Source organism: Chiroxiphia lanceolata, chromosome 4, assembly GCF_009829145.1.
Source record: "Chiroxiphia lanceolata isolate bChiLan1 chromosome 4, bChiLan1.pri, whole genome shotgun sequence".
NCBI lineage: Eukaryota > Metazoa > Chordata > Aves > Passeriformes > Pipridae > Chiroxiphia > Chiroxiphia lanceolata.
In genome coordinates, this window is record NC_045640.1 from 11736883 (window position 1) to 11761564 (window position 24682).

The 24682-nt window shown below is 38.9% G+C and overlaps 1 protein-coding gene across 15 annotated transcripts in view; it reads left to right on the plus strand.

Annotated features, from left to right (window-relative positions):
* The window catches only part of ABLIM2 (actin binding LIM protein family member 2), a 140273-nt gene that overhangs the window by 59865 nt on the left and 55726 nt on the right, over window positions 1-24682 (plus strand). For all 15 annotated transcript variants that reach the window (XM_032685220.1, XM_032685225.1, XM_032685222.1 and 12 more), the window contains exons 4-6: window positions 2202-2317; window positions 6417-6543; window positions 8569-8662. In XM_032685220.1, the coding sequence (XP_032541111.1) occupies window positions 2202-2317; window positions 6417-6543; window positions 8569-8662 (337 nt within the window). The remainder of the gene's footprint in view (window positions 1-2201; window positions 2318-6416; window positions 6544-8568; window positions 8663-24682) is intronic.

The window sequence follows — 24682 nt, forward strand, 5'->3', positions numbered from 1 at the left end:
TTACTGGTTTTGTGGGGGTTTAATCTGGAGCAGATTATCAGTGTTTATAATAACTCTATGTCTATCTGTAAATCAAGATGAGATGTCTTCTTGAAAACACGTAGGAGATCAATTACAAGTTCTTGTCTCAGTTCTGGAACAGTTGACATGCCTTGGCTTGCGTCTTTCCATGTCAATTAATAGTGCTAAGTTGTAGACTTGATTGTGTAATATTTTGTTACAATGAAAACATGATTAAATGGTTTCTTTCACATTGGCAGTAGAAAACTAGGACAGCATTTTAATTATATTACTCCATTTTTGAGACAGTTTTTGGTAATTAGTCATTAACTTATATTATCTGTATGGAATTATATCACATTTACTAACTTTTATTCAAATGTATGTACATTCATTTGAATAAATTCTGGATTGGACCAGATGAACTCCAGAGGTCCTTTCCAAACTCAACTTTGTTGTGATGTTCATGAAAACCTTTTATTATTCCACATATTAGAAGTTTCTCTGACTTAAAGAAATATAAAAATCTGTTACTAACAGTTATGACTAAAAATAATTATTTTTTCTTTACATAAGACATGAGCTTGCTGCTGCTGGATTGCTGCAAGATAGGACAGACTTGCTCACTAAAGTGTGGCTCCATCACATCCTGTCTGTCACACTAGAAACAGTGTTGTCTTCTGATTAGGTTATTGACTAAAATTCATGATAGAAAATCCTCTCCTAAATTGATGGAAATTTAGGACACCTAGCATGGCATTGGGGCTGTTTATGCCAGAATCATACATGGACTATTTAGTTGTGTCAAAGATCAAAACAATTTTAAAGTCTATTTCCATAAAATATTTTTCCTTAACTTTAGGTAAGTGAGGGGGTTGCAAGTATTTGGAGTATAAAGTCATTAGCACGGGGAAAAAAAAAAAGGTGAAAATCAGAATTCATTATCAGATATCCAAAAATATAATAATATTTAAACTCCATGTGTCCTCATGATTTTTGAATTATTGCCAGTGGTCCAAAATGGATGGCAGAGCTGAACACTTACTTAGCTGATTTCAAATAGATTTCAGTAACATTATATAGAAAGAAAGGACAGCATTGCTTTTGTTCTCTATCTTCGTAATAAATTTCTTTTAAATGCAATTCAAATGTAGAATAAGCCAGTCTTAGGTGGTTTAGGGAGCAAAGTAATGTTTAAGTTTAGGAAGAAGTATCTGTACAGCTCTTGTAGTGAAGACAACCTCTCAGTTGGTACGAATTTGATAGCATTTGTGGGGAAATGCCATGCACAGTTTTAATGGAATGCTAATGAAATAATCTGATCAGATGGAACTCACCATGAGGCAGAAGGTCTGTGTTATGTTTGTGCCTCACTTAAGCCCTATTTTGATAGCTTGCTTGGGATTTAGTCGGACATGAGCTTTGGGTGGAGTGAAATGTGTTTCTAAATCCTCACCATCCTTTGCTGCATATGAAGTGATTTGTCCATCTGGTCCCCTTAGAGAAAAAACCTCAGCAGTTTCTGTGCCTAAACAAGAAAGTGCAGGGCGGAAAGCTTTTTGTTTTAAGGACATTGATAAGAAGGAAGGATTTAATTAAGTGTAAGGAGAGCTGTTGTTGAGTAGAGCAAACAGGTAATGTAGGCACTGTGGGTTTTATAACTGGCATACGTTTTCTCCTTTGAATGTTCCACCAGCATTTGCTTTAGGAGCATGTAGATTAAGAGAAGGACCTTGATATGGTAAAAGTTGGGAGGAGAAGTGCTGGTTTTTTAATGTATAAAAGTCATCACTCTTGTGTAGCATTTTAACAACATAAGAGCAGCCACATTTGCCTGTACTTACTCCTTGTAATGCCAATTTTATTTTCATTCTGTAACTGATCCTGTTAGCAATCAACCCTGACTGATACTATGTTTCTTAGATATACAAGGATTTGGTCTTGAGTGCTCATTGTGTTTTTGTATCTTTAGAGATTTATTTTGTTTTTCCCTAAGAAGCTGTAGAATCCGAATTTGCAATTGTCTGTTTGATATGTCCCTTTGATACTTCAGCCTCCATGTGGCTGGAAAACCATGAACGAGAAGTGAGCAAGCAGAGAAAAAGAAGCCAGAGTAATAATCAGTTCTTTAATGGAAAGATATTTAATTTCAATAAAGGCATGAGACTGTAACTGGTTTCCTTTTGTTTGCACTGTTGTAGGTTGCCTTTCCCTGCAGGCGACCGGGTAACTTTTAACGGGAAGGAGTGCATCTGCCAGAAATGTTCCCTGCCCCCTTCCAGCAGCACTGGCTCTTTCCCTGTACAGAACCTGCGGAGTAAGTAGAGATTTCTGCTCTTTTCAGTCTGTACTTCATAGTCTGCACAGGTTTAAGGGACAGAATTTTAAACCAATTTGTGTAGCTGGAACTTCTGCCACTATGCTGTGCAAGAGGTGTCATGAAATACAGTGTAGTCAAAATACGTGGAAAAAGTGTATGGGGGTTTTCCGAGAAAGTCTGATATTAAAAAGAAACACAGATGGTGTCATTACAGGATTTGCAATACACAGACTCTCTCAAAAAATTTGGTTAGAACTGAACTAAATCAAATTATTCGGAGAAAAAAATAATATGGATGTTAATATTTTTGAGGATTTAGTCCAAGTCTGGCTAAAATAAAATCTAATGTGAGATTTAATAATTTTAAAGTGTTCCAGAAAATACAGTGACAGGACTGCATGGCTAGTTAGTACATAGGAAGGATTTAAATGTATGAAATGTGACCAGGGGACATTTTCCTTGACCTCAGTACTACTGTGTTTTAGCAGAAGATACAAACACTACAAAGAAACGTGGTCTTTTCACACTAGCTTTTTTTTGCAGTAGATCATAGAGTGGTGGTGTTGCTTTGAACTCTGTTTCTTTGCTGTTTAGCTCATGAAGTGCTGCCATGCTCTAAGAACCCACCACCTTTACGTAATTAAACAGCAGCAGCAATTCAATTAAACAACAAAGACAGAAATACTTTTATTGATTATCACATCAAGCTGGATTCAGCATGGCTGAGGAAGGGCCCCATGGATTTCTCATCTTCCTATAAGGAATCCAGCCCACTTCTGGGTGAAATCTCTCCCTTTTTATTCTGTTTTCTTTTTTCCCCCCCCATTTCACTTCAGAAGTTTTCACCATTTCCTCTCTACTTCTTCTCAGCAAAAGCTGCTGTGTGGATGCAGTGAGAGATGTTCTGCTGATTTTCTCTTGCTAATGCCATTCTCTGCTGGGGAGGGGATCAATCCTTCTGTTACCTGCTTTCTCTACTCACCTAATCAAGAGGTGGATCATCCTTAGCCATCATTGCTGACCGCACTTGCAAATCCATACTTTAATGGCCCATCATCTGTTTGTCTCCTTGTCCTATGGGAAAAGTGCCTTTGACTTTAATGAACGTTATTTGCCTGGTTGAGTAACTGTCAGGACAAGTTCATTTGATTATCTGTGATACAGAATCCTTTAGTGTATTTACATTCCCTTTCTCTGTACTCATACACACACCATGGAGAGTTTTTCTTACATTGCACTTCCCCAGCTCTCTCGGGTCACTGCACCGAGTCTCCCCAGCACACTGGTACCTGCAAACCTCAGCAAACCACTTGCCTCTGAAGGAAACAGCACTGGAAGCATATGTTTGTAGCAAAACCTGACCTTGGAAAAGGAAGGTTTAGCCTTTCCTCGAATTAAATCTCAAACATATTTATTTAAACCTTAAATACGTGTCTGCTTTAAATCTCACTAGAAATGGATGAAATCTTTCCAAGTGACAATACGCAGAAAGTTAGTGAAATATCTAAAAAGATAATAAGGAATTTGGCAACAATGAGATTAATATATAATATGTGAAAGAGCAATATGTAATACCACTTGTTTTCCAAGCACCTAATCCTTAGGCTAGAACCAGTATTTCAGGAATAAACAAGCACTATCAGAGACATCCTGACTGAACTGGAGAACAGAAAGTCCAGGATGGCTGGCTGTAGCTATGCTGCATATTACATAAAGCAGTGAATGGTGTATCTCCTTGTTTTAACAACAGCTTTCTTGCAAAAGACCTCTAAAACAATTGGTTTTAGTAGTGCTTAAAAACATATGACTTTCAAGCAAGCTTATTCAAGGAACAATTAGTACGTTGACCCACCATTACACTGATTTTGTTCCTGTGTCAGAACTTCCTGATACATACCATGTGTGCTGTTCATCAGCCTATTTATCTTGGTAATGCTTTCAGGACATCTCTTGGGACTCACTGAGATCCCAACATCTCTGCCCCCTCTGACCATCCTTCTATTTTCATCCTCCCATTTTGGTTCTGACCTCTTTTATGCGTTCCATTTGGAAGAGATGAAGAATGTCAGTACTTGCTTTTTGCCTGAGTCCTTGAATTTTTTATTATTATGTAAGTACCTACCTACCTGTTTTGTTTCATTTTATAAAACACTGGCTCTGAAAACCTCTTGTGACAGTGTTGATGTTGAAAGAGTATTCAGGAAAGAATATCAACACATTTGATGTGTTCTGCAGAGTTATTGGTTGAAATTAGTTGAGTCACCAAAGGATGCTGCTTCCAAGCTGGGAAGAAAAGGACGTTGCATCAGTAGGCACTGTTGGCATAGAAACCACAATATTTGTTTGTAATTATCTGGAATTTAACAGCAGTTGGGAATAAAAAAGTAACTCCAAAAATGCTGCATTTCTGCCCACCTCAGCTTAAACCAGATGAAAGGTGAATGACATCTGAGCACATGGTGTTTTATTCAGTTTATGAAATAAACCCTCAAGCAGTGAGATTAAATTAGATTACCAGATGAATCCCCAGTGCAGGAGAGATCACAAACAAATTTCTGATTGCAGTTAAACAATAGATACTACAGAATACTGCAGGGGCTCAATCGAGTCACACACCCAAATGTTCTTTTTTATTAGCAAAACTCAAATGTTCTGATCTGTGGTGCACACGCTTTTGTGCTAGGCTAGTTTCCATGTATTGGTGCTCTACAGGGTAACATTAGACACATTATTGCTCTCTTAATCCATTCCAAATCCACTAAAGGAAAATACAAACTATCCTTTATTGTTGTGCTCTCAGAAGTGAAAAATTTACAATTGCACTTACAGTGTCTCATTAGGGTCATGTAACCAACTAAATAGAATCTTAAATCAGAAAGTTTTTAAGAGGACTGTTCAAATGTTTTAATAAAATCCTAGGTTTGGATTTCGTTCTTAATAACTAGATAAATCTTTTTTAATGCTTTTGTGTATCTTTCTCTCCATGCAAGAGATTGTTGTGGTTTGGGGTTTTTTTCTCTTCTGGCATCTCTAAATGATTGTCTTTCGGGGTTTGTCTTTTCTCTAGCAAATTTTTGGTATGCCTGAAAAATTTCTAAAAATACTGGGGGTTTTTTCACATAAAATGGAAGCTATCTTTTGGAGGATTACAAGGATTACTGAGATATTGATACTAGAATCAGTTTATCACTGGTACTTATCCCTATTTTTCCGCATATTCTGACTATTTTAGCATTTAGTAAGAAAACTATACATAGACAGGAAATCTGCAGAGTGAAGAGTAAATGAGTGATGGACCTTGTAAGCTATTAGAGGGTTGATTTAGGATATAGAGAACCAGATCCAAATCCTATGTCTACGTAACATCTCTAAACAGGGCACTTACTGGTAGACTGTTTGTGTGGAAGCTGAGTGTAGATTTGGATTTTACTAGTACAGTCAAAAGCATTCATTGTTACAAAAAAAGGCAACCAAACCCCCCAAAAATCTTGTTCTCAATTACTTTTTCTGAGGAGCCTTATATAAGTGAATTTCTCTAAATAATAAATATGTCGCCAGCCATCACTTTTACGTATTAAAATGTCATTATTCCTCAGGAATTTGTAATACCTCTTAACTAATGGTGTGTTTTTCCTGTTTACAGGAAATTTCATATCAGAATTTCAGCTTGGATTTTTTAATGCTTGCTAAAAGAATTTTGGAATGATAAAGCTTGCAGAGCAATAGGCAAAGTGTAATATGAAAAATCAATTATTTTTTTTAATCTAGGTATTTTTTATTTATTTTCTTAGGCTGATTTGCCCAATAAATGTTTGAAAAATTGATCATCAACATTTCACGTTTTAAACACAGTATAAATGAATTAAAATAAAGTCTGAACCTTAAGTCATCAGCTCTTTTCTTTGAATGATTCATGTCTTCTAGCAATGTCAGGGCATTATTAGGGCAGCAGCACTTGTCATCCATCAGTGAGCAGTGTTAGAGCCCACGTGAGCTGTTACCAGGACACCGACAGATCCTTGTACTGCAGTAACCAGCCCTGTTGCATGACCACTTAAAGTGTGTGATTCACTCATACTGGATTTTTCTCTTGCAGATTGTGGGGGTTGTGGTTCAGAAATAAAAAATGGGCAGTCCTTGGTTGCCTTGGACAAACATTGGCATTTGGGCTGTTTTAAGTGCAATACGTGTGGCAAGCTACTGAATGCAGAGTACATCAGCAAGTAAGTTGAGGAGGATTTTCACCTGTTTTCATCATTCTTTTAATGCCAAATAATTCGTTTATCATTGTGTATCCTTTAGTTTTTATTTATGTATGTTTGGAGATATATAAGAGAGACTGTTGTGTAAATTATTATCTAAATTGTGTTAAAAGCAGAAAAAAATGAAATAAAGAAAAGTAGAATTTAAATTTGTCCATTTACCTGGAATGGTACTTGACAAAGCATCTGTGCTATAGAAAATCAGTGGGTGGAGTATGTTTCAAAGCCCCATAGATACTCCCTTAGTCATCTATGACTTTGCTCTGGGCAATGCTATAATGTGAACAAGCAGATACTGTCCTTTCCATGTGTTTTACATAAGTAGAAATGTTCATCAAAAGTTCATTAGGGATGTACATACCATGCTTTTCTGCTGCTCCAGACCCTTGTGCTGTCAAATCTGGACTGAACGTGATGACAGCACTGAGAAACAGCACAAAGCACGCACACCGACCAAGTCCCATGTCAACACTCTCATCAGGCTGGTGAGATACAGGGCTTTCACTGGCCAAGGCACCTGGGATTAATTTCTGCTTCAGAGGAGTGTGTTGATATGTTGAAATTTTCTTAAACAACAAAGTAACTCAATCACCAGTGCCCAGAGATGATGGAGTTTCATAGCCCATGTTCAACAATTCTTTGGATTTAGATTAATACAAGCATAACATTTAATTTCACAGCTTGCACTGGAGAAACAATGTTTATGAATAGGGTGTTCTTAAATAAGGTTTTGCATTAACTCAAAAGTTGTGCTACTCTGCTGCATTTTGGTACAGTCATTTTTTTGCTTGTTATTTAATAATAAAACCCCCATAAATTGTAAAGATATAGTTATTGTGAAATCCTCTTTTTAAAAGAGCTAAATGCCAAACAAAATAACTCATGAGAAGAAACATCCTGGCTTCAATTAATTCAATTAATTATTGTGGTAACTTATAAGTTAGTCTCTAAGCAGTCCAACTTGTATGCTATAAAATTAATTTCTATGCTTCTCCAGGGAAATGTCTGATAAAATTATTCCTCTGCTAATAAATCTGTCTGATCATGGGCTGTTTTAACATAACAAACTAAACCTATTTAACTATATTTAACTTGCACTTTGAAACAGGAGAAGAGTCTTCAGTTTCTGTTAGAGCAGTTTGTTTTCATTCATCAGTTTAATGGTCTACATGTAAGACTTTGTAAAATTGTAAAATGTAAATTTAACAGGTTCTCTTCAGAGCAGTAATCCAAGTGTTCTAGTTTTGACATTTTAGAAAGGCTGACTCTGGTTTTTGTTCTTCATATCTTTAAGTTGTGCATTGTCTTAACTCACTCGTGGGAGTGAACTAGCTGGTCACACCATGTGTGAACACACTGCAGCATCTCTTCTGCTGCTCCGGCTGAATTCTCGTAGCCATAGTTGGCTTTTATGGACCAGGTTCCTGAGATGGTTAATCCATGCCTGTCTTTGAGCAAGTCCAGTCAAGAATGTCAGTACACTTAAATGTTAAACGAAACTTGGTTTACAGGCAAGACAGTTGAGAAATTACTCTGCTCAGCCTCAGCTAAAGGATTAGATAATATATGTATCAGATGATACATTTATTGGATGAATTAGATGGCAAGTAAAGAGGGAAAGAATAATATGTAGAAATAACTCTTTTTTCCAAAGAGGGGGAAACACGTGGAAGACATTAATGGGTAACAATATTAAACAGATGGTGTGAGGGTTTCAGAGACCGAGTATCATTACAAGGAGAAAGGCAATGGCTAAATTCAGCAACAAGCAGGAAAGTAGGATCATGGTAGACTCTAAAGGGCCGAAATAGTTTATTAACTATTCAGTTCTTTACAAAATTAGTATAAATGAGTATTTGGTAGGTAGGAAAGTCCATTAATACCCTGTGAAGTGTCGAAACATTAACAAATTTTAGATGTACAATCTCCTGATGAACTGTAAGCCTACATAAAGCAACTTCTGTATGGCCTGTTGTTCTTCCCTAGGGATGGTGTTCCATACTGCGAAACGGACTATCATGCAAAGTTTGGTATCAGATGTGACAACTGTGAAAAGTATATCACGGGAAGAGTGCTTGAGGTAAGGAGAAACTGTCATTCAAGGACACCTCAAAGTGTACAAAAAGACTTGCTCTTTTGGGTGTAGTCCTGTGCTCACAAATGAGTGTTCATGCAGCAACTTAATGTTACTTTTATAATACCAGGATCATCTTTTATAATTCTTTTTGTTTGTTTGTTTCTTCTGTTAATGCTTTGATAATACACAGACTCCCTAAATGGATATTTGTGGTACTGGAGAATGTTCAGGCAGCAGAAGTAATAAGTGAATGTGTTATCAGGCACATTTTAATACTTGCACTAAATTCACTTGTAATTTCTGCTTTTTGATTCTGTTTTATGTTCCCCAAAGATAGGATGAAGCTGTTGAAAAGCAAGATGAATAATTTGAAGTGTATTTTTGCACTCAAAAAGGAGCTGTGTTGCAAGGATTTCCTTTAGTTTGTTGTTCTAAGAAGCAAGAGGTTGTTTAGCATAGGTGCCTGTTTATGGATTATGCAGAAATTTCCATAAAACTGACCCAAGGTCAGAAATTAATATATTGCTTTGATCTGAATAGAATCTATCCTTGGATCTAAGTGTATTGTTATTTTATCAATGTCTTTGATTATCCACTTTTTCTTTCTGTTTTTCCCTGTATCTTGTGAAGTCTTAACATTACCGGAGTTAGGAAGAGGTTCTCCAGGTTGCTCACTTCACTCCTTTCTCTTTCTCACTTAAGAAAGCCTGGAGAAGTCTCAAGGGACTTCCACCAGAGAAAGATCTGCTGGGAGTTGTACAAAGACTTAACTATTCAAGCGGTGGACAATTATAGCTGGGAAGGAACTGAGGAGCAAGTGTCCACCCTAGATGAGAATCCATTTTAGATGGGATGATATGGTATTAGGGTTAGGCTTGGGAGGCTTTTCCATTTTCAAAAGTTTTTACAGACAGAAAACAAACTTCAAATAAGAGTATAAAGACAGATTTCTCACTTTTTGCAGATGATTGTCTCAAGTGGGAGAGGCAAAACAAAAGACATTGAATGAAAGGTAGTAAGAGGGGGTGAGCTTTGAAGGTGAAGGTAATTTAGAGAGAGATGCGTGCAGAGAGAAGAGTCAAAGCTACAGCAAATTTGAGGTGCACTCATAGCAGTTTACAAGGAGTGATAAATACTGAGATGGGAGAAGAACAGAAGAGAAGCTTCAGTTTATTTACTGACTCCTGGCTTCAAAATATTATGTGTTTCTGTCCTGGTTCTTACCTTGAAGTACCTGTGAAAAAAGACTCTTTTTATTTGGTAATATTTTACCCACAATATGGTTAAACAATAACATGTGATGTGATGTGATTAAGAACTGTGTCCTTACTGTCTCTGTGGATGATAAAAAGGAAAAAAAAAGTTCTGCATAGTAACAGTGCTGAGTTGCATGTGTGGGACCTGGGAGCAGGTGTGGCTGTAGTTCTTTCTTCTGACTGCTTGGTGAGAGTGTACTGAACAGGAGGAGAGTTCCTTGTTTTTATTGTAGATAGAGTGTAACAAACTTGAGAAAAGTTAATTCTTTAAAGCTTTGGTAGGAATTTTACCATAACTGATTACATATGTCACTGTAGTTCTGGGTGATGTTTTTCGTTTGTGTGTGTGTGTGTTCCTTTCTTCTCCCCTCTCCAGTGTTGCTCTGATGACAGCACTGTAACACTGATTCTCATCTGACTTTGGAACTAGTTCAGGCTGGGAGCTGCTTTGATAGGTCTGTGGCATTTAACTTTGTTAAAAATACTGATGGATGATTCTGAAACCTTTTTTTTTTAATAAAAAAAGGATGTGGAGAAAGGACTTTGACAAGGCAGAGAAGTGTCAGATAGTGTCACTATGAAACAGGAAAGATAGGATGAAATTAGTATGAAGCAGGCAATGGATTTGAAGAGTTAAAATGATATTTAATGTCTGGAGACTTATTAGAACAACCTGGACATTTTATGGTCTGTAAACTTTTTTTTCATAGGATTGTACACAATTTTTTGTTTTGTGTGCAACAAAACTAATGAACTGAATATAAGTGCACATGGTATGTCCCAGCATTCTGCTGTCACAAAAGATCCTGTTCCTCATGACGTCTCCCAAAATACTTACTCTCATCCACTGTTTTCCCATGACATATCTCAAGATATGTATTTTTTTACATTCCCACTGCCTGTTTACAAGAGGTGACATGCATTACGAGCCTTCTTCCGTGGTGATCAGCCTGTGATTTCCATGAGTCTTTGGAGTGCTGTAAGGGATCACTTAAAAAGGCCTTTGAGTTTCAGTGTTGACCATGGAGAGCAGCCGGATGAGGAGGTAACGCACACACCTCATTTCATTAGGAAGGTAGACAAAAAGTCATGGCCTGAGCAAACAAATGTGAGAGAACACAGAGAGCATATCCATAGCTAACCTGGTTAAGTCATTTGTTGTTTGTCTGCAACAGATGGACTTGTTTGAAAGGCTTGGAATTGGGGCTGGATCTCTTCCGTCTGTCTGGTATTGGTATAGAACTTGATGTGTGTTTGTCACCAGCAGGCTAGTTGATATGTTTGTATATCTCCTGGTCAGGAGGACAGAAAGAAATACAAAGTAGCCATGGCTGGTTTTCGTAGTAGGACGTTCTTTGTGGAATTGTCTGGAATCCTGAAACGTTTTTTCAAAACGTCAGTATTTCATTTTACTATCTTGAATATTATGTGGAGTACACAGAAATAATAGGGCAAATTGCTATTAAAGTGGGGGGAATTCTTGACAGCAGTAGTTATTAGGCAGAGGAATAGTCTCCCAAGGCAGCTGCTGGAAGCTGTCACTTAGAAAGTCTTATAACAAGATTGGACAAGGTACTGGAAAATCTGTGATAGGGAACAGTCCTGCAATGACAAAGGGAGGGACTCTATGACCTAATAGGATTTTTTCCATCTCTGATTTCTGTGATAATGTCAGGAGGACAGCTGCTTCCACAATTACTCTGTGCCCAGAAATGATAATATTGTCTCCCTTTCCAACACTTGGTTGTTTAAAGTGTTTGTTCAGCAGAGAGGAAGGGAGAGTCAACTAGTGTGAGTTACTGATAAGTTATAAAAGTATGGCTGTTTTTGTAGGTTGTCAGCCAAATACAGTGATGACTTAGTTACTTAAATTCTTCTTTCAGCCCATTTTCTGGGGGCCAGATTCATTCCACCTAGTAAATTGGCTTAAACACAGGATAACTTTGTTTATAATTCCTTTCTTGTTTCTCTCTTCCCCTCCAATCCACCTTGGCTTACCCTCAGTCTCCCAGGGAACTTGTACTGGAAAAGCTATGAAAGGGGCTGAGCAGTTCATTTAGGGAGATGATAAATTCTTCTATTGCTTTTAGAAGTAACAGTTTTGCTGTTTTTACAAAAAAACCTGCCCACAAATGCATTTATGGGCAAGGTTTGCTTTGCTTGTGAAGCATACAGAGCACTCTTAAATGCAATATCCATTCTCTCCTAGAAATTGCTCTGTTTTGTCCCTGACCGTATGTATTGATAAACCTGCCAGCTTAAGTGGGAACCAAGAGGTCACTGGAGTTTACTTTAATATTTTGACTTAAAATGCAGTATGAGTAAAAACCCTTAGGGCGAAAAAGGTTTATTTCAATGCTTATGCTATATCTCTGTTGCCAATCCTGCAATAGTTAAGATCATGCAATAACACAGAAAGTAAACACATTTTAAAATAACAAGCCACTAATTTTTATAACCAGCCATTTCCCTTTTGCCGTGTTGCAATATATTTCTCTGCATTTAACACTAAAAATATTTTCCCCCTTTTTTCTATCACAAGCAGTTATTTATTAGTTAAAATCTCATAGAAATAGACAAGTGTTATTGCCTTTTTTTTGATATACTGTATTTCTCGTGATAATTCAGTGCCTGATGCGAACTCCTTTCAATCAAGAAAACACTTTCCATTTATTTCCTCATTTTTAATCTAGCTATGCTTTGCTTGGAGGAGGCAGAGATGTGTTGCCTACCTCCTGGTTCTTCCCACACAGCAGACTGTGCAGAGGTTTGGAAGGCTGTTATTTTCTCCCCTTTAATTGATGAACTTGAAGGAAAATTTATAGAGAATAGTGTTAGTTCCTTTTGACTTTTATTTTGCAAAACTGAATAAACCAAGTTCTCCTCTGCTCATAAAATCAGCTCCATGTTTTCTGATGATGCCAGTGGACCTTTTCGCTGTTGATTCCTCACTGGAACCACTGTCTCTCAGCATGGATGAAGATTGTGCTCCAGACAGTGCCTCACCACTGCCTTGTGCAGTGATAGCAATCCCTTCCACTATTTCTGAAGACAGACTTTCCTTAGTATACCTCACACTGATGTGATTTTTTGCCTTTGACTTTGTTGACATTGACAGCCCATAGCGAGATTATTACTTGGGAGATTTTCTCTTCATCTACTGTCTCAGCTGGTGGTTTCCTGCATTGTTAGAGGGAAGCTTCCATATCCAAAAATAGCCTCCTGGGGATGTTTTGATGGCAAACACAATATAGGCTGTGAAGGGGGTCGTGGTTGCTTGGCTAGGCAACTGCATCCCAGTGATGGCCAAGCTGAGCTGCCTTGTATCATCCAGCCTCTGCCAACTGCACTAGGAGCTGATGGATAAGCTGAATCTCCATCACTGCTAGCTGGTGTTTTTAATTTCATGTGAATAAAAGTTGACAGTGTAGCACATTGGAAGTTTTAGAACGACTTTTGGAAATGCCTCCAGGGCTTATTTACATGTAACCCAGCTGCTTCTGTAAGCTCTGACAGGTACTTTCAGCACTTGACTTTTGTCTACAACTGTCCTGTGATTTTCAGCTACGTGACTGTAGTGTAAAAGTATCTTACAAGTGCTGGTGAAAAGGGCTCTATCGCTTACAGCAGTTGGACCCATCTTTATGTTTAGTATCTGACATCCTAACATGGCAGCATGGCACTCAGTTTATGTGGAGGAAGAAAGGGTTAACATTTTACTGGTTTACATGTATGTGTAAATGTCTAGAAAAACATAATCAATGTATGTTTTTAAAATCTATTAATCAAAGCCACATGTTATTTTGAAATAAGGGAACAAATGCAGTAGGCACTAGGAATGTCAGTACTAGAAATGTCAGTCATTTATATGTCAATTAAATGCCACTTATACCTCAGTGACTTATTAATTAAATCATGAATCTTGACTTTTGTAGTTTGTTTTTTGCTTTGCCCTGGGATTGAGCTACTTTTGTTTGCAGCCACATCTACTTTGTAAATAGATTGCCTTTCCCTTTACAAAAGTCTCAGTATAGCAGAGAGACGAGACTAATTCTGTCCAGCAGGGAGTACAAATTTCTGCCTGCAGTATGGAAGAATGGTTTGTTCTGAAGGGTCTGTTACCCTGCTGTTTCATTAACAACAAAACCTACTGATGTGTGAAAGGTACTTGAGCAGCTTATTACATAGGCATTAATACTGAAACATGCAATAAAAGCGGGTCTGTGTGTACGAATGAAGGGTTCCCTGTAGCCTGGGCAGCCCCGTGAGGGCTGTCAGAGCAGCAAAAGCATCCAAGAGTCAGTACTGTCTTCGGTTAGAAACTGCTCTCTACGCAAGTTTTCCCCCTTCAGCAGAGAAGAAAGAAAACAGTTGGAAAAGATACATCTATATAAATCATCATTAGCTTTTGCAAAAGGAGACCATCTAAGGTAGGAAACGTTAATTAGTCCTTGCAATACATAGTGAGATGCACTGTACAAAGTGAGATGCGCTATTCAATGCATGCTGAGATGCAGAGCATTTTGCAGCTTGGGGATGGTCTCTGTTTTGGTGCCACTTTCATTCAGCTGAAACTGCTGGTTTGCAAAGACAGGTTAATCATCAGTGCATAGTATCTGAACTTGGCTGGGTGTTAACTGACAGTTGACTTAGTCTTTCTGCTTTAAAGCAGGCATCATTAAAAATACTATCAGCAAGCAAATAAATAGCAATGCAAATGTTTTTTATCTTAGTTTTTACCCTTTTGTGTAGCCAAATTGTAGTGTTTTAGATGCATTTACCTCATCTTTCTCCCACTTTCATCCTTTTCCTTTTTTCCCACCTTTTCTCTCTAGGAAGAGATAGAAAGATGCACCTATCCATGTTTATTATCTGAACTGTTAAAAACTCAAAATTTTTAATGTCAGGAAGAAACTATATATTACAACAAACTCTGTATAGTTTTTACCCTGTAATAATTTGTTAGGCTTATTGAAGAAGAGCACTGAGTAGCATTCGATGATAGCTTAAGACTGTTACATTTTTACCAATGTAAGGGATTCTGTAAACTATTTCTGAATAACATAAAGTTCAGAAACTGAGAGAAACTGGTTGATAGAGAAGAAAGAATTACTGTTGCAAGTTTTGAGGTTTTGTTGTTTGTTTTTTTCTTCTTTTCTTTTTTTCAGTTGTTTGCTTGCTTTTCTGTTGAGGATTTCTCTCGCATGTTTGAGAAAGTCCCCAGTAGTGCTGCTGTGCATTTGTGCCTGTATGGGTTTGTATGTGTTAGAATTTTAGTGCATAGTTTGATTCTTGAGCCTGGCAAACACTTGTGGTGTCCACTGCCTTTTCTACTTATACAAAAATGTAGTACCGTTTAACTATCTGAAAATTTCTTAATTGCTTAATTAAAGGATCAAAGGAGTGATTCCTGTAGTCACTGTGATACCTTCCGAGCCTCACACACAGCACACAGTATGGCAGTTACAATGCCTCTCTAAGCAATGTGTTGCTGTGGTGATGCGTTAATACATAGTACTATTTGCCAGCATTTCAGTATTTTGACAGTGTGAAACATTGCCCTTTATGGATGTCTGCAGTTCCTCATCCAATTACTTTGCATAATCTCTCATTTCTGGTGGTCTCCTGACTCATATCAGGGGTGTGCTGCAGTTGTAGGACACCTGCTGTGCAGAGCCCTTGTGCCTTGCTGTGATCCAGCCAGCACCACAAGCGCCTGCCTCCAGCTCTCTCCCGTAACCATGACAGTGGTGCAGCAGTAAGTGCACTCAGAGACAATTGGCTTTGTTGATGAACTGTCTCCAGGATGCTCTGGCCCATGTGAGAACAGTTCAGCTTGTCTGCTAATAGCAGGAAAGCAGCCTGTGACTCATTTCTTGCATCTTAGATTTTTCATCCTTTACTAACCTTCAGCACTGTTTGTGCTTTTTTGAATTTCCTCCAAAGAAAGAACTTCTGAGTGGTACCTTGAACTAGAAATATGTGAATGAGCCTGAAAGTAGCAACTTCCTAAGGATTATTAATGTCAGCTCTGCATATGTCCCAGCTAAATTTGATGATCCAGATAGCAGTCATTATTCAGGCACAGACTAAGAGACAGCTTCTGATCTCAGATGTTTACAGCCTAGGTCACCAAGTCCAGTATGCAAAGAGCTGGGCTGGCTTCATCTCATAAATTGTGCTGCCTCTCCAGGGCTATTGGGTGTTGGTTGCAAATTCATTCTTCTAATCTGAAATGGGTGGGCTAAATGCACAGCTGTGAAGTTGAATATGAAGGGTATTATGTCTGCAAGTCACCTTTCTCCTTCTTTACTCCCTCACCCCTGTCAAGGGATGGCATGTGCAACAGCCAGCTGCAGCTTGTCTTGGCCTCTAAGAGGGTTTTAAGGAGTGGGAGAGCAAAGTGGAAAAGAAATTAAGGGGATTGTTGAGCCAAAGGAAAACAGAAGCCTCTTCCAGTCTCAGTGGGTGGCAAGAAAAATTGGAAAGCTGAGAAGAAAAAGACAAAAGGGACTGATCACTCACTCCATAACAAAAACAACTGAGTGCAAAATCAGTGGTTTTAGGCATGACAGACCATTTTGGTTTACAAGAACATGTACCAAATTCTGTAGAAAAAATGTGCTATTGGCCTTTTCCAGATCTTACCTGACAGCAGCAGGGTTGAATTTGCTCCCAAGCCAGAACTTGTTTGCAGATGTCACAGAATGAGATTACAGTTATAATAGTGCTATTTTTCTATTATTTATTTTTCCCTAATTATTCATTTTATGGTTTTTAATTATATGTTATTTATTTTCTCCCACAAGCATTAGAAACAACTTCTTCTGAGAGTCCAGTATAAAGTAAATTGTCGTTCTGAGATAAATGTTCCTGTTGTTACATCTGATTGCACTTTATACCTGGAAGAATAAAGAATGTGTGGGAAGCAGTAGAAAATGACTCAAATGTGGGTGGGAATTCTCAAGGCTCTGCGAAGTACAGCAGGATGAGCCAGAACCAAGACAACATGAAATAACTGTACATGTGAGATTGCTAAAGCTCTAAGTAATGCTGCAGGTGCATGTATTGAACATTTCACATGACCGTTTCTTGGCATCTAGTAGGATGATAACTGAATCCAGTAAGGAGAAGATGAGGAGAATGATTGATAGAAAACATTACATTGCATTTACAGTGCTGTAAATCCTGTTGAAAATGGTTCATTTGCCCTGGCATGCTGTTGAAGTGACTCACTGGTGAGTCAGGTCCACTGTGACTAAGAGAATTAACAAGAGTTTTCCTCCACAGAATTCTTTGTCTTTTGGCTCTCACACTTTTTTCTCCTTGATGCTGTTGTATGACATAAACAATGGATATTTTGCCAAATACCGCTGCCTTGATAATGTTGCCCGTCCCTTCAAACCCAGTAGATGATATGACATCTGTTTACTAACTTTACCATTATTGTATACAACTATTACTGAGTAATTCTTCGAATCCATCTGTTCCATGTGCAGAACTCTGGCTTTGCTAGAAATGTGAATGGACAATTTATGTGATTACACACAAAGGCCAGTATAGTCCACATAATGTATCACTGTGTGAAGGCGATGGCAGCGTTATGAATGTGTGTCCACTGAACAGCACTTGATGGCGTGGTGCTGTGCACCTTCTTCATGGTACTCTTGAGATACAGGCAGAAGGACAAACACCTGAGCCCTAGATTTTACACAGCCTTTTGGATTAAACTCATGTTGTACAATCCCATGTTGAAGTGCTGACCCAGAGCAGGAGGTTTGTATTACCTGGTGGGAATAAGCAAGAACAACCCCTGATTAGGTTTGCCTAATTGGTGGAATAACTTGATAAGAAAACTTTCTGTGCCAGTTCTGTGCTGTTAGGTCAGAGAGTTATTAGATAGTAACTAATATAGTTGTGGGAACAGGAGGTAAAACCTTAGCTTGGCCAAAGTCAGACATTTGCTTACAGTAATTGTGAGTTTGCCTTCATAAATCAACGCAGTGACTGGTTGGGCTATTTAAAATCAAAATGCTGTATCTCACTCAAGAACTTTATTAAATTTCATAAAGATAAGTATCTGGAGTTTCTTTTTATACCTGTGTTTCATTATCAGTTTCCTGTACATTTCTGGCACCTAATAAAAAGCACAGTTCATTCACATAATGATTTAATATCTCAGTAAAAACAAATCATTTGGGGAATGAATTAAGAAGTATAAACAGGATGAATTAAATATCCACTAAAGGAGTTTAGTGGGTTTCCACATTTTTTGATGTATATACTTTGAAAAAAAAATTTCCAGTGAAAGTACATGCTCCTCAATATTGGATTTAAAATGACAGATAATGAAGCAGATGTGAAATGATGGATAATGGGACTGGAACAGATCCTTAAGGAAGTCATCCATAGAGCACAAAAGGTGGCAGTCCCCAGGAACAAAAAATCAGACAAGGAAGGCAGGAGACCAGCATGGCTTAGTAGGGAACTACTGGTCAAACTAAAGGGAAAGAAGGAAACGTGTGGACAGTTAAAGCTAGGACAGGTGACCTGGGAAGAGAGGAAGTTTGGTTGTGTAGTGATGATTGAGGAAGGCAGAGGCAAAGCTGGAACTGGACCTGTCAAGGGATGCAAAGCAGAGCAGGAAGGATTTCTACAGGTATGTTAACCAGAAAGGGAAGGTCAAAGAAAGTGTACCCCCACCCCCCCGGATAAAGAATGCTGGAAAACTGGTATCAGCAGATGAGGAAGAAGGCTGATGTACTCAACAACTTTCTTGCCTCAGTATTCAATGGCAACCTCTCTTCCCACACCTCTTCAGTGGATGGACAGCAGATGGGGGCTGGGGTAGCAAAATACTTCCCACTGTAAGTAAATATCTGGTTCATGACCACCTGAGGAACCAGAATGTACATAAGTCTGTGGGACCCAATGAGGTGCATCCCAGAGTCCTGAGGGAATTGGCTGATGCAGTTGCCAAGTCACTCTCCATGATATTTGAAAAGTTATGGCAGTCAGGTGAAGTTCCAAGTGACTGAAAAAAGGGAAACATTGTACCTGTCTTTAAAAAGGACAGAAGGAAGTTCCCTCGGAACTGCTGACCTGTCAGCCTCACCTCTGTGCCTGGGAAGATCATGGAACAGATCCTCCTAGCAGCTGTGCTAAGGCACATGGAAATCAAGGAGGTGATTCGAGACAGCCAACATGACTTCACTAGGGGAAAGTCCTGCTTGACCAACCTGGTGGCCTTCTACAGTGGAGTGTCTACATCAGTGGACAAGGGAAGGGCTACAGAAGTCCTTTATTCTGGATTTGTGTAAAGTCTTTGACATGGTCCCCCACAACAACATTCTCTCTAAATTGGAGAGAGATGGATTTGATGGGTAGATGAGGAATTGGTTGGAGGTTGCATCCAGAGGGTAGGGGTCAACAGCTTAGAGTCCCAATGGACATCAGGGACAAGTGGTGTCCCTCAGGGGTCTGTATTGGGACAAATGTTATTTAATATCTTCATTAGTGACATACACAGAGGGATTGAGTGCACCCTCAACAGATTTGCAGATGACACCATATTGAGTGGTGCTGTTGACACACCTCAAGGATGGGACCTAGATAAGCTCAAGAAGTAGGTCCCTGGGAGTCTCATGAGGTTTGACAAGACCAAGTGCAAGGTGCTACATCTGGGTTGGGGCAGCCCCCAGTATCAACACAGGCTGGGGGTGAACAGATCAAGTGCAGCCCTGCCGAGAAGGACTTGGGGATGCTGGTGAATGAGAGGATGGACATGAGCCAGCAATGTGTTTTTGCAGCCCAGAAAACCAGTTGTGTCCTGGACTGCATCCAAAGCAGCGTGGGCAGCAGGTTGAGGGAGGGGATTCTGCCCCTCTACTCCACTCTCATGAGACCCCACCTGGAGTGCTGCTTCCAGGTCTGGGGGTCCCAGCACAGGAAGGAAATTGACCTGTTGGAGCAAGTCCAGAGGAGGACCAAGATAATCAGATGGATGGAGCACCTCTTGTACAAGGAAAGGCTGAGAGAGTTGGGGTTGTTCAGCCTGGAAAAGAGAAGGCTTAGGGGTGACCTGATTGTGGCCTTCCAGTACCTTAAGGGAGTCTACAAGAAACATGGAGAGGGACTTATTACAAGAGCATGTAGTGACAGGACAAGGGGTAATGGTTTTAAACTGAAAGACAGTAGATTTAGATTAGATCTTAGGAATAAACGTGTTACTGTGAGGATGACAAGGCACTGGAACAGGTTTCCCAAGGAGCTGTGAATGCGCAGTTCCTAGAAGTGTTCAAGGCCAGGTTGGATGGGCATCTGAGCAACCTGGTCTAGTGGAAAGTGTCCCTGCTTATGACAGGGTTTGGAACTTGATGATCTTTAAGGTTCCTTAAACCTAAACCGTTCTATGATTCTATGAACTTCTATTACCCCGGATTAACATGTTTTTATCCCCAAATCTACTCATATGAATCTATGGACATTAGCTGAAAGTGGTAGCAAGTTCATTTATCAAGAAGTTATATGTTATGTTCTGTTTTAGTATGATATATATATATCAAACACATTTTGTTTTATTGTAATTTCTGAATTAAATTATCAATGCTTGGAAAATGCATATGGGGTATGGTGAATAGTTGGCTAAACCAGGCACCAGTGTGCCCTGGCAGCAATGAAGGCCACCAGCCTAAGAGGGCAATTTCAACAGGAGCACAACCAGTAGATTGAAGATATCCTTTTTTTATTTGGCATTTGTTAGAATACAAGTAGGATAGTGCCTCCAGCTTTGTGCCCTCCTGTACCAAAAGATACTGATTAACTGAAGTGAGTTTGGTGGAGAACCACCACGATAGTTGAGGGCCTGGAGCACATATCCTGTGAGTAGATGCTCAGGGAGTTGAACTTGTTCAACCTAGGGAAGTGATGGCTTTAGTGGGACCTGATAGCAATGCTCTCATACTTATGAGGAGGCCCCTGAAGGGTGTGGAGACAAGGTCTTTACTGAGGCACATAGTGGGATAGCAGGAGACAGTTGTCATATATTTAAAGAAGGGAAGTTCTGACAGGATAAAAAGAAAAAAAATCACTGTCAGAATACTACTAAGCATTGGAGCAATATTCTCAGGGGTAGTGCAGTCTCCATCCTTGGAGATTTTCAGTATTCAACTGGACAAATTCCTGAGCAGACTGATCTGAATTGAACATCAACCCTGCTTTGAGCAGGCAGTTAGATTAGATGACCTTCTGAGGTCCTTCCCAACCCGAATTGTTTTATCATTCTGTGGTGCACTTGCAACTTCCTTGCTTTAAACTGAATTATAATTTCTACTCTTACCTGTACTACAGGGTTCACGTGAGGGAATCTCAGTGCCCTTTATTGAATGAGTGGGAATGTCCACATGAATGGAAATTACTCAGGAAATTGAAACAAAATATAGAAAAGAGAATAATTTATTGTCTAATTAAAGTCTTAAACTTGTACCCATCTCTGCAGTGCTTACGTATTTTTTCCACTTCCCATCCCAAACAAATAGTAACTCTCCTCTGCTTAAACAGCAGCAGTCAAGTCATATGTCTTTTGTAAGACCTTTAATCCTTCATTTCAGGTTAAGAAGCTGCCTGTTAGAGAGGCTTATTGATTGTTGGTGGGGTTGTGCTTTATTCTGTTTCCCTTTGCTTGAACAGGTGGTTGTCTGGTGATGACACAACTCTCCAACAAATTTGTTCCGTGTGAAAAGCTTTTAACTGAGAATGCTTTATTTCCACAGTCTTCTGTGGGCTTTGTTTCTGGGTCATGCAGCTGCACTGTGCCTTGGCATACCCCCCGTTCAGTGTTTTGTAGGCTGTTTTCCATTATGTCTATTCAGGATAGGATACAGTTAGAACTTCATTTGGAGATTTTGGAGCATGAGGTTGGCAGGATTTGGACCTACCTCAACAGAAAACACTTAGTGGTAATAATGCACTATTACAGCAACTATATTGTCTTATACACTTAAAATGGAAAATATGCTTTGATATGGCTGAATGATTGCAGCTGTCTAACCTTTTCTCACTCCCACAAACTCTTTACTCCCAGCAATAGACATCAGGTACCACTATACCTTTCTATAAAAAAATAGATTTTTTTTTTTTATTGTTACTACTTTTTATTTTCACAGGAAAGAGTTTACTGATAACTTTTCTTTCTCAGGAAAAGAACCAGATAGTTATGAGTTTATTTAACATATTAAATGATTTTATGTACTTTTATCTTCCCTTTACTAACTACTTTATTGAGTAATGCAGTGATGTACTTAGGCTCAGTGATGAGACAGTAGTCAGATCTTGAGTCTTCTTTCCAGGACTCAGCTCACGCTCTGAGCTTTAGGCTGCTCTGGTTTAATCCCTCATGCGTCAATCCATAAGCAGCTGCCACTCATCAACTGCAGTAAAAAACTGCATCAATCACACTCCTAGAAATGGCTAGAGAGAGGTCAGACAAGCAGTGTTATTATGACAGAGTTACAATTATTATGCATATCATCTTTTATATATTCTACCACTTCATCAATTCTTGCAGCCATGGCCAGAGAATGAGCAGAGGTTTTCACTGAGCTGTCTGCAATTGTGTAGTGTATTTTTCCTGAGTGATGACAGCTAATTTAAAACTCAGCCTTAACTAGTTAAGGTTATTCCTTTTGCTATGAATTACTCTGGTTTTGCTAGCACTGCACATTTTCCAGGCCTGGTGATTATACTGCTCTGAAGACTTTTGGATAACACCCCTTACTGTCTTCAAATTGTTCTTTGAATGATGGATTCACATTTGTCACATCAGGTTTATTCTCATTTTATCTAGTTCAAGCACTCAGGTTATGAAAAATGAGAAAAGGCAGTTGTATGTACTTTGTTGCAGAGCTTTTTGGTCCTGTTTTAAGTGGAGCATCATGGGTTTATCTGTCGATGTGCTGTGGGACAGGTAGCAACACTGTGGTGGACCACATGCTTAGGGCATGGACTGTGGAGATCTTGGCTCCCCTGAGAGAACATTCCTTACACTGCCTTGATAATGATAATGATCTAGCCCAGAAGTCTCTGCCTACTCTGCAGGGGAGAATTCACATTCAAAGAGGTCTCTCATACGTAAAGGGAAAGAAGTAATTCATAATACTTTATCTCAGACTGTTGAGGAGTGTTTTGGCTCCACCTTTAAATTACACAGTAAGACTTCAACTCCGTGATTGTGGAAAGCTGGTGCAGAGTCAGTTGAAGAGAAATTAAGTTGTTGGTAATGTACTGTGTTGCTAAGGGCATGCTTTGCTATTCGGGTTTGAGGAAATCTCAGTTGAAAATTAATCTTCAAATTGATCTTCATTATACTATTTTCACATGTGGATGCCTGGGCACAAAGACTTGCTGCAGTCTTGAAGCAAATGTAGGACATAGAGAAAGTTTCTTACAATCTACAGCTTAAGCCGTAGGAGATCTTTCAGAGAGGAGTGTGGCTTCTTCTGTGCTATGTGTGTGATGGTATTTTATTAAACACTGAGACAACAGTCTGTTAAACTAAGCAATCAAACTGTGCAAAGAAGAAGTAACCATATGGTTAGAAACTTGTTTGCTGCATTGAATTACCTCACATAAATATAACCAGGAAAAGAAAAAATAATGAGGCCATTATTACAACTAAACTGCAAACATAAAACAGTTGCTGTCCTAAGTTTATAAGATGTCTGGGTTCTGCTGGAACTGATTGTTCATCCATGAGGTGAAGCCTCTGAAATTGAAGAGAAAGGAGAAAGGGGCATTGATGAAAGCCTCCTTGGTATGTACCCAAGAGAGTGTATGATTCACACCCAAGTCCTAGGTTTGAATATAATATATGATATCTAATCAGGCTAACTGTATAAGCATATCAAGAAATAGTATTAGTTAATTTCTGCAACTCCCTAGCCTCAGATTCAGCTAGCACCTCTCATTTAGAAAGATAGAGTGATCTATTTTAAATACTTCCAAGTGATGAAGAATCTGCCATGTCTTGTCTTCTGTGCTTTGATTAGAAGGAGGACAAAATAAAAAAGAGAGTGACAACGAAAGCCACTGTCAGTGCTTAGACTTGCAGAAAATTTTTGAGTTTGTTCCATTTTAATTTAGAGGTAATTATGCAAAATCCATTGGAGTTATCCTACTGTGATCATCAGCAAAAGGATCACTACACCTTTCTTCCTTAATTTTTCTGTTATTATTGTGTCTAATTTATAGAAGAGGTCTCTCTGTGCCATTCTACAGCTAGTTGATATTACTGACTACGTGGAGTGAATTAAAATCATGTATTTGGTTGTACTGTTAAATTTGGGGAAATAGATTTTGTTCTATGATGCATCCAGGTTACCTGAGAACGTGTTTTGGCAGTTTATTTTAGTAAAGAAGTAATTGAATTCCCCTAGAGAGTGTTAGCCTGGGAATTGTATCAGCTGTGCTAAATCGGTTGAATTATTGAGGCTACGCATCGCATTAGCAATGCTTGTGCACTACAGACCTTCCAAGGGAAATGACATTTCTTTTCAACTTGATGTTCCAAACATAGGTTTATCTGGTGATACTTAAATACCCTTCTGTGACTAAACACCTGTGCTTAGGCAAGCAGTTGTAAACCTGAGGTTTAAGCCCAACACTGATAGTTCATGGTCTGATACTTTAAAGGTGTCATCACAGTTAGTAGTGACCATCTTCCATGTCTAAAGTTGCAAAAATCACTCTGAAGTCTGCACAAATGACACCA